Source organism: Gallinula chloropus, assembly GCF_964237585.1.
Source record: "Gallinula chloropus genome assembly, chromosome: 3".
Taxonomy (NCBI): Eukaryota; Metazoa; Chordata; class Aves; order Gruiformes; family Rallidae; genus Gallinula; species Gallinula chloropus.
This window is the reverse complement of record NC_140087.1, coordinates 51,171,334-51,189,560: the sequence shown is the minus strand read 5'-3', so window position 1 is coordinate 51,189,560 and position 18,227 is coordinate 51,171,334. Positions and strand designations below refer to the sequence as shown.

The following is an 18,227-nucleotide window of genomic DNA, read 5'->3' as shown; positions in this document are numbered from 1 at the left end:
ACTGTTTGCTGGCAAGGAGGAAGGTGGCCTGCTCCCCTCTCGTGTCCTCTGGGCCTGAGCTGGGCCTGTTCATATGCCCGCCCAGGTGAAACTGGAGTTGGGCAAGGCTGGTTCAGATCCTCCTTTCCCCTCCCAGTCACTCCAAGGCAGGCAGGTGGCACTACCCTCAAATCAACTGTTACATCATTTTTTGATACAACAAAGGCCAAGCCCCCACAGCAGATGTGAGGACAGGCTGCTGACCCTGGGGTGACCACAGGAAGCAGACACGGTGCTGCCTTTTCCGCCACTGCTAAAGCACAGCTATGAGGCAGTAGGCAGGCAGGCCACTTAGCCTTTGTACTGGGCCTGCCCCTGCTGCTCTGGTGTGTTGTAGTCAGTGTGTCCCTGCTCCAGTCAGGTTTTCTGTGCCTCCTCGTGGGCATGGGTGAAACACCCCACAACCCAAACCCTACTACTGGCCTGTGGGGCTGCAGAGCTGGGTTTGAGATGGTGTGAGGAGGGCAGAGGAAGGAGTGAACGCTCAGCCAGGAGGGAGACCTGGGAGAGGGAACTGGGGCTTCATCAGAAAGACTATTTTTTTAATACTTGGATGGATGATGTACCTTTATCAAATAAACCAAATACATGCCCAGAAATGGTGTATCACAGAGTCATTAAATAATTTAAGTTGGAAGGGACCTCTGGACACCAACCTCCTGCTCTCAGCAGATCCAATTAGATCAGGTCACTCAGCTACTTGTTCTGGATTAGTATCTTTATCACCTCCCTCAAGAATCAAACCCCATATTGTGACACAGGACTTGTCCTGCCCCACACTCTGGCTACAGGGGTGGAGAAGGCTCCTGTAGCCTCAGGGGAAGGGATGGGACGTGCCTTAGGACAGTGTAGCAATGGTGTGTACCTGCTGGGTGTTGCCTTGGTGCTGGGGAGAAGGAGAGAATCCAAGACTCAGTCCAAGGGTGCTGACTAGAAGATCAATCTGATCCTCGAACTAAAAGCAGTTGGGAGCAGGGCAGGGGGTTAGGGACCTTCCCTTGGAAAAGCAGTCTTGAAATAAACTCGCCTTACAGACCTTTATTTAATCACATTCTGGCCCTTAAGGGGAAGGAGGGCCTATCCCACTGTAAACTGGAGGAAGGGTAGCAAGGTCCCTGGGTGTGACCTTCTAGGCTGGGACAGGTCAGCGCCCTTTGGAAGTAGTAGGGAGCAGATAGGGTTGTCTTTGTAGTAGCAGAGAGGGCACCTCTCCTGTATCTCACAAGGAAGCCTGTGTCTGGGAAGAAAAAGAGACAGAAACCTGAACAACGGAGCTTCACAAGAACCTTGCCACTTTATTTTAAATTCTCTGTGTGAGACTAAGTCTCAGCTTGGGAACCACTGATTCTTCAGTGAACAGAAAAGCCCTCTGTAATCTCAAAGGGGAGCCTTGGAGGAGAGCAGTATCCCACCAGCCAGGCTTGCATGGCCCTACATACCAGATCCCATCTCCCCTACTGAAGGAAAGGACACAGTGCCATGCTCCAGTCCCTGAGGACACACAATTGATGCCTGCAGACAGCAACAGCCCCTTCCCTCAGCTCAGCAGCTCCTGGCCCTGCAGGGACAGTGCTGGCCGCTGAGGGGAGAGGAAAGCCAGCCACAGAGCCAGGGGGCTGGCTGGGCCCAGGCAGGAGGTCACTGCTGCTCGCTGTGCAGCAGGTGCTGGAACAAAGAACCATCTTTCTGGCTTAGGCGGGTGGGTGAATCCAGCTCTGCCACTCTTCCAGCTTGCATCACCAGCACACGGTCTGAGTCCAAGATGGTGTTCAGCCTGCGGACAGAAAACACAAGGACACATCATCAGTGGATCTGAGGAGAAACTCTGGGTACTGCTTCCCTGGCTGTCAAGGGGTTGGCCAAGACATGCACATCAGGATCCAGGGAGCATCTTCAGTGCACTGAGGGACACGCTGCAGCGCAGCTCCCCGCAGAGCCTCTGCACACTGCTGAAATGCACCACCACTCAGGAGAGCACAGCGATGCCCTCCAGTTGCTGGGCATGGAAGGGCACCAGCAGCACAGGGGGAAACTCTGTGGAGAGTGAGCTCATGGCACACCTGCTCCTGGGGTTGCACAAGATGTTTCTGTTCTCACAAGGAGATTTATTGAGTCACTTCTGTTTACCCCTCCATTTTCTCACCTGCCATCTGCTGAGGGCATGAGAAATGGACTTGTGCATCAGCTGCCATTCCCCAGCAGTGTGGTATCTTTGCTTTGCTGCCACCATCAGTGGATTTGTGATTGGCAGTTCAGCAACAACAGCACCCACAACACTGTTGTGCCCAGTTCTGCCCAGCCTGCTATCAGGGCAGCAACCTCTGGCCCTGGGGCAGCGGGATACGACAGGACAACAGGAATGCCTTTGCACAGTTGTGCACCCCTCCGTGTGAAACTACAGCCCCTAGAAAGCTGCAGGTCACAGGGAAAGCACTGCCCAGATTTGAGCAGGTGAACGAGTTCAGGACTCTGGTTACACATTCACCCTCAGAAGAGCACCACGCTGCAGCACTGCAGTGACCTGAAGGGCAAGGGACAAGTACCGTGTCGCTTCCTGTCCTAGATTTCACTCAAGCAGTTAATGGGAAGCTGAATGGCATGGAAGAACCATGTGTACAGAACAATCCCACCACCACCTCTCCCTTCTTAATGGTCTCCCCCCTCTCCCTTCAACAAAGTGGAAGAGGGGCTGGGGGCCATCTTCAACCCAGTCTTGCTGCTTTGCTTTCTGCCACTCCTTCCTGATGCTTCTTCTCTCTAATGACTCCATCAGAAGCAGCCTCCTCCCACCCAACTTAAACACATGCCTCAGCCCACACTGCTCTTACCTTTCTACTCTATTTATGCATAATATACCCAGTGTAGGAACCATCTTCCCTTCACACGCCTCCCACCTCCCTCCTATCTGATGCATTTAACAAGACCCACTCAATTCACTTGCCAGGCCCAGCCCTGCCTGCACCCACCATTCCCACTTCTGTGCAGCAGGACAGCAGCCCCTGCCACCTGCTCATTTGGTTTGGGGTTTTTTTTGTTTGTGGTAACCTTTGTGCTTTGAAAACACCCTCCATACAACTGCATAACCCTCCTTCAAATACTCCTCCCCTTGGCAGGAGTGGGAGCACTGCCTAATACTAACCTGCCCCTTCTCAGCACCCACGGTATTCAGGTTTTGCTCTCCTCCCTCTGCTTGTAACCATCTACTGCCCATCTCTTACACGGAATCTCTGAGCTGCGGGGCAAGCACTGCTCCCCGGGACCAAAACCCCGGGTTTTGGAAGAACAGCACTGCTCTGTCTCCCCTGGCCAGGAGCTGGCTGCAGCCCTTCAGCGCCGGCTGTCCTGCAGTGCCCTCTACTGAGCCAGACACCTGCTCCTCCCCAGCCTCGGCGCTGCTCCTTTCTGTATTCTCCAGTGCTCCTTGCCCCGATTTGGCAGAACCACAAGGTCCGATTCACTCTCCCGGCCCCAGCAGCAGTACCCAGGAGACCCATCTGCCAGACGATGGGTCTTGCCCTTTGCTGTCCCCCAGTTTCCCAGCACCCTGAGGCTAACAAAGCAGAGAAGGCAAATTGGCAAGGTCCATCATCACAGCAACCTTCCTGCTAAGCTCAAGAGCCACCAGAGCAGGCGCAGCCACCCCTCCCTGTGAGGGGCAGGATGAATTTAGGCACAGAACGCTGCTTCCCCCATACCTGTGAGCTATTGTCAAAACAGTTTTGTCAGCAAAGCGCTGGCGGATGGTCTGCTGCAGCAGCTGGTCTGTCTTCTGATCCACACTGGCTGTGGCCTCATCGATGCAGAGCACCTGCCAGGGACAGAGAGTGAAGGGAGCACCCAAGCACCGCAGGGGAGACCCCAAATGCTGCCTAGGGACAGCCCAAGGAGGTAGCACAGGTTGTCTGTCCCCATCGCACTCCTGACTCCGGAGCCCAGACGATGCCCTGCCCCTCCCCCCAATGGAGGCAGGGCACTCACCTTGGCCTGCGTCAGGAGGGCTCTCGCCAGACACACCAGCTGCCTCTGTCCCACTGACAGACTCCTTCCTCTCTCTCCCAGCTCACTGTCCAGTCCACCTGTGGGGGTTAAGCCCAGTGGTTACCCCAGCAGCCTCGGCTCCCCCGCTCTGGGATTTTCCCAGCAGCACTCAATCCCAATCCTGCTCCGGCCCAGCCCTTGGAAACCAAAGCCTTTACAAGCAGATGTGAGCAACATCTGGCACTGAGATGCCATGCTGCCCCAGAACTAGGGGCTGACTTGTCTCTCAGGCTCTGCTCTAACATCCATCGGGACCTTGCCACTAATCCTCAGGGAACACCATAAGGTCCCACCATCCAGTTCCCACCCTATTCCTAGCATGGCCTCACCTAACCAATTCCTTACTGCACCCACCTGGCCCCTTAACTCCCTGGCAGAGCTGAGATGTTCTCCCCTCTACCAGTACCAGGAGAGCTTCCCAGCTGCTCCTTGCTGGGTTTGGTGGACTTACCCATCTGAGTAATGGCATCCCCGAGGTGGCACTGCTCTAGCACCTCACGGAGCTCAGCATCTGTCCGTTTTCCCTGGGGGTCCAAGTTCTCTCGGATTGAGCCACTGAACAAAAATGGATCTTGGGGGATGATAGCCAGCCTAGATCTGCAAGCAAACAAGAGTTTAGGGCTCATGGGGTGGGTTCTGTAGAAAAGCAAAGACCTGTTGTTTGAGTTGTTTTTTCTGGGTGGGATGTCTTAGCTTGCTATGTATCTTGGAGGCATGGGACACATATTCAGCCTGGTTTCCCTATGACAGCTGTCCAGAACAACAGAGGAACTCACAAGAAGGTGCCACAATCTGACAAGAGGGTGCCACGACAGTAAGTCTACCCTTCCTCCCTCTTCCCGTTGGCATCCAGCCACTGAGAGCTCTCAGCCCACTCCAGCTCCCCTCCACTCTGCTCAGCCCTCCGTACCTCAGCTCCTCCAAGCCCACCAGCTTGCTGTCAACACCATCCAGGAGAATACGGCCTGATTTCAGCTCCAGCATGCGGAAAAGGGCCAAGAAAAGAGTGGATTTTCCAGATCCTGTGCGACCCACAATCCCCACCTTCTCTCCAGGGTAAATGGTGAAGTTCACACCATCAAGGGCATTAGGCAGGCCCACTCGATAGGCCAGCACCACATGCTGGAACTCCACAAGCCCCTGGCTTGGCCAGTCAGCAGCAACCTAAAAGAGATACCAGGGTAAGACAGAGTATGACTGTGACCCACTGTCATCTTCAGCCTCATCTCCTCACAAGTACAAGCCACATCCACCCTCCAGAGCATTTCCTAGCTTCTGAGCAGACCCAATGCTCATTCCAGCTGAGCTCCATCTCCACCCCCTCTTAGGTTTGTTTTTCTCTCACAGCTTGGACCTAGCAGCTGTTCAGCTTTCCTACCCCTTGCCACTTTTCCAGCCTTCACCAGCTCCTGCCAGATATCCATCCCCCTGGGGGATGTACTGGTAGAGGATGAGTGATCAAGGTGGTTTCTGTGGGCGAGGGCCCTCCACCCATTCACTGGAACCCTGTGATCTCCCTAGAAGGCAAGGACAGGGCACAGAGCCAGAAGATGGGCCAGTCCCTGAGAAAGTTATCTGAGCTTTTACCTGGACCAGTTTATCCTGGGGCTCCGTTGGGATGTCTGTGGTGTACTCCTCTGTCCGCTCCACACTCACCATCATGGTCTCTGTCACAGTGAAGCTGGAAATGAGGCCTGAGAGCAGGTTTGTGACAGACAGGGCATACGAGAGTGCCAAGCCCACAAGTCCTGCAAGGACAAAAAGCATAAGCAAGAATGTTACTGGCAGGGAAGTTCCTGGGATCTTGGTGGTAGGACAAAGAAACAAGGGAGAAGTCAGCACTTGCAAGTCTGGGATCCCACTCCAGGATGGGCACAAAGAGGAGGAGGGACAGGACCTGAAGCACTACACCATGGATGACTCGTAGAGGGGACAGGGAGCAACCTCTGGATCTTACCCCAGTGTAAGAAGATGTGCAGCTGTAGGCGAGAAGAGGAAGAATCCCTGAGCCACAGCCTAGGGGTGGGCACAGAATAAACCCTGGCAACCTACCTGGATTGCCCAGCTGCTTCTGGTGCTGGATGATGGCAATTGCTGCAATAGCAGTAACCACGGCGACCCCAATCATCTGCAAGCGGATGTCCAGCCACTGCATGGCTGTGTTGCTGGCAAAAAGGCAGCGCTGGTTCTGCTCCAGGCGCAACTGGTTCTCAAACTCAAACCTGGGGGTGCACAACAGAGGTTTGCACCGCTCAATCTCCGTTCCTGCTGCCCCAGAGCAGGGTCATTCCTGCCACCCTACACCCAGGCCCACATCAGGAAGGCCGTGGTCTATAAAGCCAAAGCTCTGGCTCTCTGAGGTCTCCTCTTTCCCCTCACCTCTGTGTTGCCCTCATGGCTCTGATGCTGCTCAGTCCCGAGAGGGTCTCCGAGAAGTGAGTGTAAATTGGAGACAGGGTGACGCTGTAAAGGCGCTTGAGCTCCCGGGACGTGCGCCGGTAATAGCGCTGGATGGAGAAGTAGAGGGCAGCCAGAGGGAGCAAGACCAGACCGATCCAAGGGAGGCCATAGGTGATTATCACCAGCATGCCCAGGAGCCCATACATGTTGGCCAGGAAGATGTTGAGGATAAAGGGCAGGCTGTCATCCACGCAGTACAGGTCTGAGGAGAAGCGGTTCAGGATACGGCCTGTCGGTGTGGTGTCAAAGAAGGTGACTGTGGCCTGGCAACAAGGGAACCAAAGCAAGAGCCAGTCAGCTGCAGTGAGATCCAGCCACAGAACAGTGCCCAGGACAGCAGCACCAAGAGCAGCAGACAAGGCCACAAAAGGGTGGCCACAATAACCCCCTTCCTTTACTCAGATGGAGGAGAAATCTCAGGCTCCAAAGCCAGCATCCACTCGCAGCTGAACAACTCATGCTGTCTGAGTGGTAAGAGGAAGGAGCCCTTCTGTGGCAAATGACAGTCAGCTACCGAGACAGCAGTGGCTCAGATTCCATACTGGCCCCCTAGTAGCCAGTGAGACAATCCTCTAAAACTAGCCTCTAATCCTATCTTCCAACCCTCTAAGCCTAACTCTAGCCCAAGGAAGCCCAAATCCTAAAGAAAGGTAACTGGCATATGCCAGCATCAGCCCTAAATCTTGCACAATGACTCTTGCAAATCTCATCTGAATCTGAGCTCCTGACCCTCCAAAAACTACTTTGATTCAACTGGCCCTCATCTTGGCAATACATCTAATCTAAAGTAATACATGCAGGTGGCAGCTGTAAAACCCTTCTCTATGGAACAGAACAAGACTTAGAGTACACATTTTGAACCCCAGCTCATTGGCCTCTTGGACTGGCTGTGCTGTAGCCCTTTTTGGACACAGTCATAGAATCATAGAATGGTCTGGGTTGGAAGGGACCCCAAGGATCATAGAGTTCCAGCGCCCCTGCCACAGGCAGGACCACCAACCTCCAGGCCTGGATCTACACCAGGTTGCCCAGGGCCCCATCTAACATGGCCTTGAACACCTCCAGGGACGGGGCATCCACCACCTCTCTGGGCAGCCTGTTCCAGCACCTCACCACTCTCTCTGTAAAAAACTTCTCCCTAATATCCAATTTAAACCTTCCTTCCTTTAGTTTTAATCCATCCCCCTTGTCCTGCCATTGTCTACCCTTTTAAAAAGTTGAATCCCCTCCTGCTTATAAGCTCCCTTCAGGGACTGGAAGGCTGCAATGAGGTCCCCCTGCAGCCTTCTTTTCTCTAGGCTGAACAAGCCCAGCTCCCTCAGCCTCTCTTCATAGGGGAGGTGCTCCAGCCCTCTAATCATCTTTGTGGCCTCCTCTGAACTCTCTCCAACAGTTCCATGTCTTTCTTGTATTGGGGGCCCCAGACCTGGACACAGTACTCCAGATGGGGCCTCAGAAGGGCTGAACAGAGAGGGACAATCACCTCCCTGCTCCTGCTGGCCACCCCTCTTCTGATGGAACCACCCCACTTCTGATGGTCCTACAAGGATCTCATCAGCTAATACCAGCAGAAACCCTAATCCACCTCCCAAATCCTTACTCCCAATTATGAGACCATCAAGGCAGAGGGACTTGCAGGAGCCCCAGCCTGCCCTGGACTTTCTGACCATTACCTTCAGAACCCTCTGGAGCAGTCGGTGGTGAATGACAGTGGCAGCACGGATAGTGCCGTAAGCAAAGAGGAAGGCCCGAAAAATGGTGAAGAGGGAGTTAGCCCCTGCAATGCTCCCATAAACTACCAGGTAGAAATTCACATCCAGTGAACCATTGGAAGGGACTGTGGTGGTGTCCAGAGCATGAACAGGGGAGCTGGAACACAGGAGGAAGATTATGAATCCACCAAGGTTGCCACTGACAGCAAACTCACAGACATCCCATAACAGCAAGTTCACAGACAGGGCATGAGAACCCAGGAGAAAGGGGAAACCAGGATACTTCAACCTGCTACTCCTGTGAGAGACCACCCCTATGGCAAGCTGGGACACACACTCTGATCACTGTGCAGCTAGGGGTCTTCCAGGAGCCCCAGGCAGAAGCACTTTGGGCATCTCATCAGGTCAGAGATTCGGATTTTCTTTCTTTGGCAAAGCAGATCCCCTGCAGAGGGGTGGTCAGTCTACCCCTGCTCTCAACATGGATCATCACCAGAAATGCACTTAAGGGAAAAATGTGTGTTTCCAGCTTCCTATAGCACCTCCTGACCAGCATTCACTTACACAAGCCCAGCAACAGAGAAGAGAAGCAGCTCAGGGGAAGGTGGGGAAGCTGAGCAGACCATCACAGAGGTATTTTCTGTCTGGGATATGCTGGAGATCCAGTGTGACAGCCACCAATCTGAGACATTTCTGGATGCTGCAGAGTAAGACATACAACATTAAGAGGGATTCACTCTTTCAATCATCAAATACGAAGCAGAAAAGCTGGAGAGGAAGCTGGTGGACAATTTTGTTATTGTCCCACTGCCCAGTCTTCCCCTGCCTTCTTTCTCCACTGCTAGCAGCAGAGCAGGGGCAACGGAACAGCCTTGAGCTGCAGCAGAGACAGGGCACTGCTCAGAGGCGCAGACCTGCAACTGCAGCCGTGAGACGCCGGATTCTGTTCCCACGTGTGTCCCCTCCTCCCGGGCGATTACCTTCCTGTCCTCTCCTCTTCCCTGAGCTACACACAACCAGAGAGGAGATGAATGTCTATAAAGAGAAGTTCTGCTGGGCCACTGCCTCACCTTGCATCAGGAGCAGCGAGAAGAGGATAGATAATGCCAAGCAGCTGCCCACTGCCAGCCAATATGCCTTGTACACCTGAAAAGCCACAGCCCCTTCTTTCTTCTCTTCCTCCTTGTGGATGAGATTACTGTTTTGAGTTGATTCTTCTGCTTCTGTCTCTACAGGCTCTTCTTGGCCCTGTTCATCAGGGGCTGTGGGAATAGAGGCAAAACAAAAGTCAGTGCAACTCAGTTCCTCTTACAGCTGCTCTCTGCTGTGAGCAGAGTACACCTAGACTCTGAGGGAGACTTTTCTCCCCTCCTCTCTCCTCTTTCAAGACCGGTGCACCAATTCTGGCAGACCTTCATCCAAAGCTGGACAAGTACAACAACAGATCCAAATACTGCTTCAGACCAATACCCAACATTATGTGGGTCTCCTCTCCCACTAAGTACACAGGACCCACAGATCAGCAATGCCACAGCAAAGCAAGGTGGTGGGAGCTCTGGTCTGAGCCCAGCAGCCACCAGGTACAGGTTCTGCCTGGGTGGTCAACTAAGCTGTGCTGCCCCAGCCACTCCCAAGCTTGCCAGGTATAGACCTTTATCCTTCTGCCTCTTGTCCATATTTTTGCTCTTGGGGAAGGCTTCCACAAGTGGCAGGATAGCAGCTGGTGTGCCTGCAAAGAGAGATGTGTAAATGCTTCAGAGCCTGTGAAGAACAAAGCCAGCTACTCACTGCCTCTTGCTATGAAAAGGCCCGGTTCTGTTCTCTCCTTACGTTCCCCATTTTCTCTCACAGCACCCACACCCTGTAAGACCCTGATCCATTCAATCTGCTATGGTCTTCTGCCTTATCAGCTCTCCCCCTCTAGCACTGCCCAGGTTTACCTGCGCATCTGCACGTTCCTTTCCACCCCATCACTGCAGCGTCCTCAAGCTCGTTACCAATGGGTTCCCCACTAGTTAATCCTACTCCCTCATGTCTGTCTTTGCTCAACCCATTCCAGGTTCAGCACACAGGCACAAATGAACACCTGAGAAGACAGATAGTGTACCTGTCTTAACTATCCTGCCATTGTCTATCAACAACAAGGCATCAGCCTTCTCCAAAAACTCTGTCCTGTGGGTGCAAAGGATCCTGGTCTTGTGTCTGAGGACTCCGAGAATGCATTTCCGCATAAGATGGTTGGCTACATCTGCATCAACAGCAGCCAGAGGATCATCAAGGAGGTAAAGCTCTTTCTCCTGAGAGAAAAACAAAGGACAGGGATATAGCTGCTGGCCTTGCTGGAGCCCGTGGTGTTGCAGAGACAAGTGTGAGTGCCTCTGTGTGGCACGTTGCCAGCACCTTTAGGCCAGCACTGTGGGGTTTAAGACGTGCTACACCATGCAGCTGGGTGCTTCCAGCTTCTTTACATCTGATTTGGGGCTGGGCACAATCTGTCACAGCATGACTCCTTTTACCTGGTAAACAGCTCTGGCAAGGGCTAGTCGAGCCTTCTGCCCCCCGCTGAGTGTCACACCATTTTCACCCACCTCCGTCTGGTCACCTGCTGGTAAAATCTGAAACATTCAAGAAAATTCATTTAGAAGGGACAGGAAACTACTGGGGACCCAAAACCTCTCCTGCCTCTGGCAGTAATTCCTTAGGATGACACCTTACCAATAATTAAACAATGCAAGTCCATATGCTGGTTCTGGAGACAAGTGACAAGCAGAATGGCCATATCTGACCCACTCATTGTGACCAACTTCTTGTCTGAGATAACTCTGAAATTGCCCTGAGAATTTCCTGGGAGACCAGGAACTGTGCCTGCACCAAAACCATGTCAGGGCCTATTCAAACAGTTTAGCAGTAAAATCTAGAGTTTCAGTAGCTGGAATCACTTTCCTCTTGATTTGGGAGTGTAGGCATAGTCTACTACTTCTCAAATAAATATCTTGCCTTTAGAGTGCATTTGTAGCTCCTGCCAAAGCAAACAGCTCCTAGTGCCCAGCACTTCAGAAAATCAGGTGTAAGGTTATAAACTGGGAGCAGGCTAGCTTCCTACCATGTGTAACAGCCATATTTACTGGCTAATACAGTCATAAGTCTCAAACTTAGAATGTGTGCATTACTGACAGGAAGACTACAGACTCAGCCCTTGCAGATCCCAGGAAAGTTCATTCTGGTCATCCAAAAAAGCATCAGCTGCTGATAGGTTCTGCCTGAAAAACCTGTCAATCATCAGTTGTGCAAGAACATCTTTCCACAGGATCAAGAGCTTTTGGCTCAGCAGCAGAAGAAACCACCCAAAGAGCTACCAGAGTGACTGCACACTTTAAAGAACTGTGGGGCCAGGTAGGTCTGGGATCGGCAATCAACGTAATGCTGTGTGACTGGGACACTGGAAAAGCAGCCTGAGAGAACTAGAGCGGCTCCCAGCGAGGCTCAGGCTGGATGCAAAAGGTGGCCAAGAAGGCCCAGGCAGGTTTCCAGTTCAGGCAACTCACGTTCAGGTCCTCAGAGAGGGCACAAGCCTCCACCACTTCCTCGTACAGCCTGGCATCGTATTTTCGCCCAAAAAGGATGTTCTCACGGACAGTGGTAAACTGTATCCAAGGTTCCTGGGTGGCCAGACCAAATCCTTGCTCCAGGTCACAAACATACACTCGTCCACCTTGCCTGCAAGCATACCAGAAGTGGGTGGAAAGGGCAACAAAGAACTGTTGGCAGATCAAAATGGCCTGCAAATAGGGATAGGATTGGATAGTCCCTGCCTGCTGTGGCATCAAGGGACCAGGAGGGGAGAGGTCTTTAGGTTACTTACTTAATGAGCTCTCCGGTGATGGCTGCAAGCAGAGAGCTTTTGCCAGAGCCAACCTTCCCAACAACCCCCAGGAGCATCCCCTGCAAAGGGAAATGAAAAGGAGCAACCAGATACGCTAACACAGGGCAGTCTGTCTGGATTTCTTGAGCCAAATGTAGCCTGTAAGAATGCTGACTGCTGTCTTAAACTCCTGCAGCACTGACAGAAAGCAGAGGGAGCTGGTTCATCTTTTGCGTGTATGCCCTGCCTGGATTTCCTCCAGCACCCTGCAGCTCTGAGAGGTGTGATATGTGTCCTGTGCCCCTTGACCAAAAAGAACATTTTGATGCACAGCTGCTAAGACTAGGAAAACATGAAAACATGCCACCCCTGCTCCATTTGGCTTCTCTAGTGACATTCTTCTGTTACCTCCTGCGTCCTCACTCACCTTTCTCACTGACAGGTTCTCAATGTACAGTTGCAGAGTGCCTGTGGATGAAGGTTGCCTGGTGCTTTCTTCCTCAACTGGTGCCCATGAGAAGGCTGCACATTGCATCTCCATGGCATTAGCAGTACCTGAAGGGCTATCTGCAAGAGAAAAGCAGCAAAGCATTGATATAAGAAAGCCAGAAAATGAAAGGTAATTAGCATCAGCTTTGTTCCCAAATGGGTAAAACCAGTCAGGGCACTGCCATGATACCCTCTACCCAACCACAGGAGACACTTGCCTACTGACTGGCCCTTAAACTTACACCCCCCTTCCTCTGCCCCTCCTGTCTCCAGCTTCCACCAGACACACTTGGTGGCCTGCTGGCGGTGAGTGAGACACTGTAAGTATAACCTGGTTTTATTATTCTTGAAGGTAAAAGAATAGCAGAGAGCTGGCAAAAGGCAAGGAAAGAGAGAAAGGGAGCTGAAATGGCTCAGAAGAGGGGCACCTGCTCAAGTCTTTCTGCCATTCAAAGCCAAGATTGTTGATGACTTTGGTGTCAAGAGGAGCTTTGGACAGAGGACGGAGCAGCTTCTCCTAAAGGGACACTGATGTCAGGGCTCTGTGGAGGCAAGCAATGACCCACGGTCAGTAAAGAGGCACGTTGCAGCCTTGTCTCCTGTTTTCCACAGAAATTAAGTGCCTTCACTCTGCCTCTGACAAGCGAACCTCTTGAATCATGGGGTGACAGCCAGCTGCCCTCCAATACTGCCCCTGGCCCTAACACCACAGTTCTCTGCTCCAAGTGCCCCCTGCCCAAGGTCCCAAGCCCAGCAGCACTCTTTGCCATTACCTAGGGCGTAATAAGCTTCCAGGTCCTGGTCCGCAAGTTCAAGGAAACGCTGGATTCGATCCAGGGAAACTTTGGCTTCCAAGGTCCCATTCAACACCCATGGGAAACTGTTGAGGGGGAGAATAAGCATCCCGACAAGGGCCAATGCTGTGAATACCTGCATGGGTAAGGGAACAGCTATGAACAGCACCCTTGCATCCTGTATCCTCAAAACAGCTTCACCGATGAGAGCCCGAAGAGCTACAGGGAGACACAGCCTGGGTTTATTTCCCAGAGATGCCGCCTCAGAACTGCAGCCCCACTGTAGATTGTCCTCTGCACGAGACAAGGTTGGAGCTCTCCCTACTACCTACTCACCTTTGTGGCAGTGAGCTGGTGACCCAACAGGACATAGGTGATGAAGATGGTAATGGAGACAACAACAGGCAGCGCTGCCCATAGGTACACACAGACAGCATCCAAGTACTTGATGGCTCGTAACTTCTGCAGCTCTCTAGCCCGGCAGGCGTTCACCCGGGTGCTGAAGTGCTTCTCCCAGGCGTAAAACTTGATCACTCGAATGCCACATAGGAACTCTGTCATTAGCTGCAGGCAAAGAGGAAAAAGCACATAGAGCAGCCAGCACTGCCTAATGCACCGACTGCCAGCTAGGCATCTGGGCTGGGGCCAGGTTTGCAGGTGCCTCCTGCTAAGGGCCAGGCACTGTTCATTGCTAACACACAGGGGGACTCAAGTTAAGTGACAGCTACTGGGAACTTTGCGCTCACTCCTTCCACCAGCTTCCTCAGCCACCTGTGCTGCAAATGGCTCAGGAAAAGGCAAAATATTAAAGTAATTCCCAACTGAAGGATGTGCATCGCAGCTGAAGGGATGTGTGCAATTACTAGCTCCAGCCTGGATGTCACTGACCTACTTTGGTGTGACAGGGCCTTGAGATAATAACACCCGACCCTCAGGTGCTGCCATGACACAGCTAGTCTGTATCGCGTGCCTGGCTGGTTCACATCCAGCAGCTCAGATGTCCCTGCAGCATGCTGTCCTCTCATTCCTGCTCTCAGGTCAGAACATGCAGAGCAAGCTGAGGTGTGTCTGCGCCCATAAAAGTAATGAGAGTTCACTCAGCAAACCAGTCTTACAATAGATGGAGGAAGTCCAGCATACCCCATACAATTAGATCCACCTTCTGTTAGGAAAAGAAGTATTTTTGAAGCTCCCAACAGTTGTGACCTGGAGTTAACTTACCTTTCATGCTTCCAAAGCATGATGGAAATGGTGAATGAAAGTGCTGTCCCCCCACATTAGAGATTCAAGGCTAAAAGGTGGGAATCAAATGTTTGACATGTGGTGAGGAGAGAGAGGGCACTGCAAATATGCAAACGGCAGTGGAAAGAATGACTGTGGGTGCCAGGCTTGGAGGGGTGTAAAATCACTATGGCAGTGATCACTGCCTTCGTCCAGACTGCAAGCTACCTCACCACTGATCACATGCATTACTGGAGCAATAGGATGGAAGCATCTCTAGAGGAAGCAGTTAGGAGTCTCTGCAAGGGAACCTGAATTAGCCCAGGGGACAAGACAATCATTAAAGATTTGCTTCTTGTGGGTGGTGAAGCGGCATCACCCTGAAACACTTCTGAACCAAGTGTGTGTGCATGTGCCCCCCCCTCTAGCATTTTCCCAGCAGCTATGATTTAATCTGCTTTGGTTCACAAGAAGTGGCCAAAAAGCCAATGTTCTAGAGACAAACAGGAAGAAAATACAGCAGCCAACTCAGAGAGCCACCAGCTGCCCCTCACCTTGACCCGTGTGTCCTTGTGTTTCAGCATCTCCTTGTTGTTCATCATGATGCGGTTAGCTATGACCTTGTTGATGGGCACAAGCAGCAGCGCCAGGGCCAAGCCTCCCAGAAAAGCTACCCCCACTTGCTGGTAGAGGAGATAGAGGGTAATGGAAAACTGGAAAGGTAGGCTCCACACCTCATGGAAGCTGAAGCAGAAGTTCACCAACCTACTGGTGTCTGTGCTCATGAAGTTGACAATTTCGCCCACGGTGAAGCGGGCAAGGCTGGTGCTGCCAACACGCAGGGCCTTGCGGTAAATGGCAGAGATGACGGCTGCCCGAACCATCAGTGTCACCTTGTTCACCTCGTAGCTGAACTGGTTCCGCAAGAGAGCGCCCAGGAAGGAGCCAGCAAAGAGCCCAAAGGCATAGAGCATCCCGTGGCTCAAGGGCTCCTGCCGTGACTCCATGAAGTTCACCAGCAGGTTCAGAAGCAGAGGACCCGAGAAGCCCAGGAGGCTGCCGGCCAGCTTGAGAAGTCCAAGGGAGTAGAAACGAAGCCCAAAGGCCGCATGAAGGACTGACAAGAGTCGCACGGCCTCCTGGGCACGGCGTGAGCTGTCTGGGGCATCGCAGTTCCCATCGCCTCCAGCAATGATTGGGCTGGTAAGAGACACTGTCTCCTCTGCTACTTGGTGCAGAGCTGCCTCCTTCCTCCAGCAAGCATTGAACCGATCACAGACCCTGGCAGCCTGGAGCTTGCGAGGAAGCATGTAGACGTCCTGTGGCTGACTCAGCTTCCACTGATAGCCACGCTTCATGAGGGGGTTCATCCAAATATAGAAGAAGCGTGAGAGCCAGCTCTCACCATCTTCTGCCACTCCCTGCTGATCAGGCACTGGGGTCTCCGGCTCTGAGATGAGTTGGTCTCGTTGCCAGGAGCGATTGATGGAGACGAGGTCTTGCCTGCCAGTGGTGGGTAAGAGGTAGCCGATCACGTACACAAGCAGAGAGGCCAGCTGCAGACAGAGAATGGCAAACCTGGAGGAGGCAGCAGGGTGGGCAGGGGACCAAGCTGTCCCACTCTGGCAGTACCACAACAGAGTGATGATGAAGGAAGACAGCGGTAAGAGAGCAAGGAGAACCAGGACTGTGGGGCCTCTGGTAGAGCCATGAATGGACCGGAAGAGCATGAGAAGAACGAGGCCATGCGTGAGCCACGTCACAGCGGCAGTGCCATTTGCCAGCACTTCCAGGTACACAGGGCCCAGATCCTGCTGAGAAACGGTGGCTGGGATGGTATCAGCAAGGAACAGGCCAGCAAGTATGAAGGAGGCGGAGATTCTGCATGCCCAGCCTGGCCTGCAAGGCACCCTGGAGCCAGATCTAAAGGAGCAAACAGCAGAGGCAAAATTTACAGCTGAAGTTCTAGCGCCCCTTCAGTCAGTTCTCTTCTTTCTTCTTCCCCTCTTCATCCACTCACTCTTATTTAAACCCCCTGGATTCACCTCCCTAGGCTTGTGACTTCTTCAGACTGTAGGCATTGCTAAACCATGACAGGTCATTACAGCCCAATATCTGATCCAATACCAGAGATTCAGGTGCTACCAAAATTTAGCATTTCTCTATGGAAATTTGTTTGCAAACTGTGATATTTTGTGGTCAAATCAGAATCAAATCCTTGAGGATTAAAAAACAAAAAAAGTAGAACCAAAAAGTGTGCTTAACCTTTGTGACACAAAATCTGGAGGATCAAACTGCATCATATCTCTGATCCTTGATTTCTCTTGCCTTTGTGATATTCTGCGTAGAAACACGCTTTTTATCACTGTTGATTCAGTGATGCTGTGATTGTAAAGTCTACTGCCCAACAAAATATTTCATTATCATTCAATTAATTGTGATTTCTGGCCTTACAATATTGCTCAACTTTGCCATGTTTATGAACTTGAGAAGAAGGTAAACAGCAAAACATTTTTTTGTTTATACATCTTCCATGCCACCTTGGATTTACATCCTCTCCCAGTTTTCCCAATGCCCATTCACTGAAATTCTTTTGAACTATTTTCTATGATTTTATGCTGACTACCTGCTCTGTTCTTTCTGGATTCCTTTCTGCAATGGAAGGACCAGGGCTGCACACAGTACTCTGAATTAGAACGGATGCTGACAAATTTAATAGCATAATAATATTGCAACCTTCTCTAATTATATATTCAGCATATTATAGGGAGTTGTAATTTCCAGCCTTTCCACCCCACCTCTAGTCCTACGTAACAACCGAGAACGAGACCAGTTAGTTGTCATACCTTGGAGTGCCAAGGAAGCAGGCACTGACCACTGCAAGGATCGCGTGAGGAATCACATTTAATGTCAGCTGATTAAAGCAGTGGCCAATGCTGCCATGAACCCACACAGGGAGTGGATCTTCTGGGCTGGTCCCACACAAACCAGCCAGGATGTTCTCCATCCTCTGCTGGGAGTTCAGCGAGAGAGACGGGAGCTCCTAGGGTGGAAAAGAAAACACATTAAGAGGCGCAAAGTGAAGAAAGTACAGCCCTAGTCCAAGGTGGACTGTGATAAGTGAACCTGGGGCTAGAAGCAACTTCCTGGGTCACACAGTCCAGGCCCTGCTATTGTGTGCTTGTTATCATCTATTTCAAAGAAATGATCAAGCTCCAGTTTAAATCAGGTTGTTGCCTTAAGCCACCCTGTGACCTCAGCGCTCTGGGCATGTTTTGTGCTTATTCCCGGGGGCATTTTTCCCCCCACAGCCAGGTTCATCCTTTGAAACAAGACATGGGGAAGCCTTCCTGCTGTAACCACCCCGGAGTGGATTCTGAGCTGCTTATACAAGGCTCTACCAGCTAACAGAGCCAGCTTCAGACCAGGCCTCGTGACCGTACGCCTTAGGGCAGCACGGGACGTTAAACTCCAGGTGGCAGGGGAGGACGCCGGCGGCCCCTCGGTGCCGCACGGGGCAGGGGCGTGAGGGGGGCTGGGTCCTCGCGCGCTGAAGCACGCCTGACAAGGCCTCGCCCTTACGGTCATCTTGCTCGCGCCAGCTGGGCTCAT

General features: G+C 52.2%; 1 protein-coding gene across 1 annotated transcript; it reads right to left on the bottom strand.

Annotated features, from left to right (window-relative positions):
* Positions 1 to 1,314: 1,314 nt before the first annotated feature.
* ABCC10 (ATP binding cassette subfamily C member 10) lies at positions 1,315 to 18,227 on the bottom strand (the record flags this gene model as incomplete). The annotated part of the gene is given in 23 exon segments (XM_084261324.1): positions 1,315 to 1,813; positions 3,735 to 3,847; positions 4,018 to 4,115; positions 4,529 to 4,674; positions 4,988 to 5,241; positions 5,665 to 5,825; positions 6,130 to 6,299; positions 6,457 to 6,800; positions 8,211 to 8,406; positions 8,814 to 8,949; positions 9,320 to 9,511; positions 9,901 to 9,978; positions 10,357 to 10,546; positions 10,766 to 10,864; positions 11,795 to 11,966; positions 12,112 to 12,191; positions 12,539 to 12,678; positions 13,374 to 13,583; positions 13,586 to 13,613; positions 13,731 to 13,958; positions 15,170 to 16,538; positions 17,462 to 17,658; positions 18,177 to 18,227. Coding segments are annotated over 23 exon segments (4,788 nt in total). The 3' UTR covers positions 1,315 to 1,677.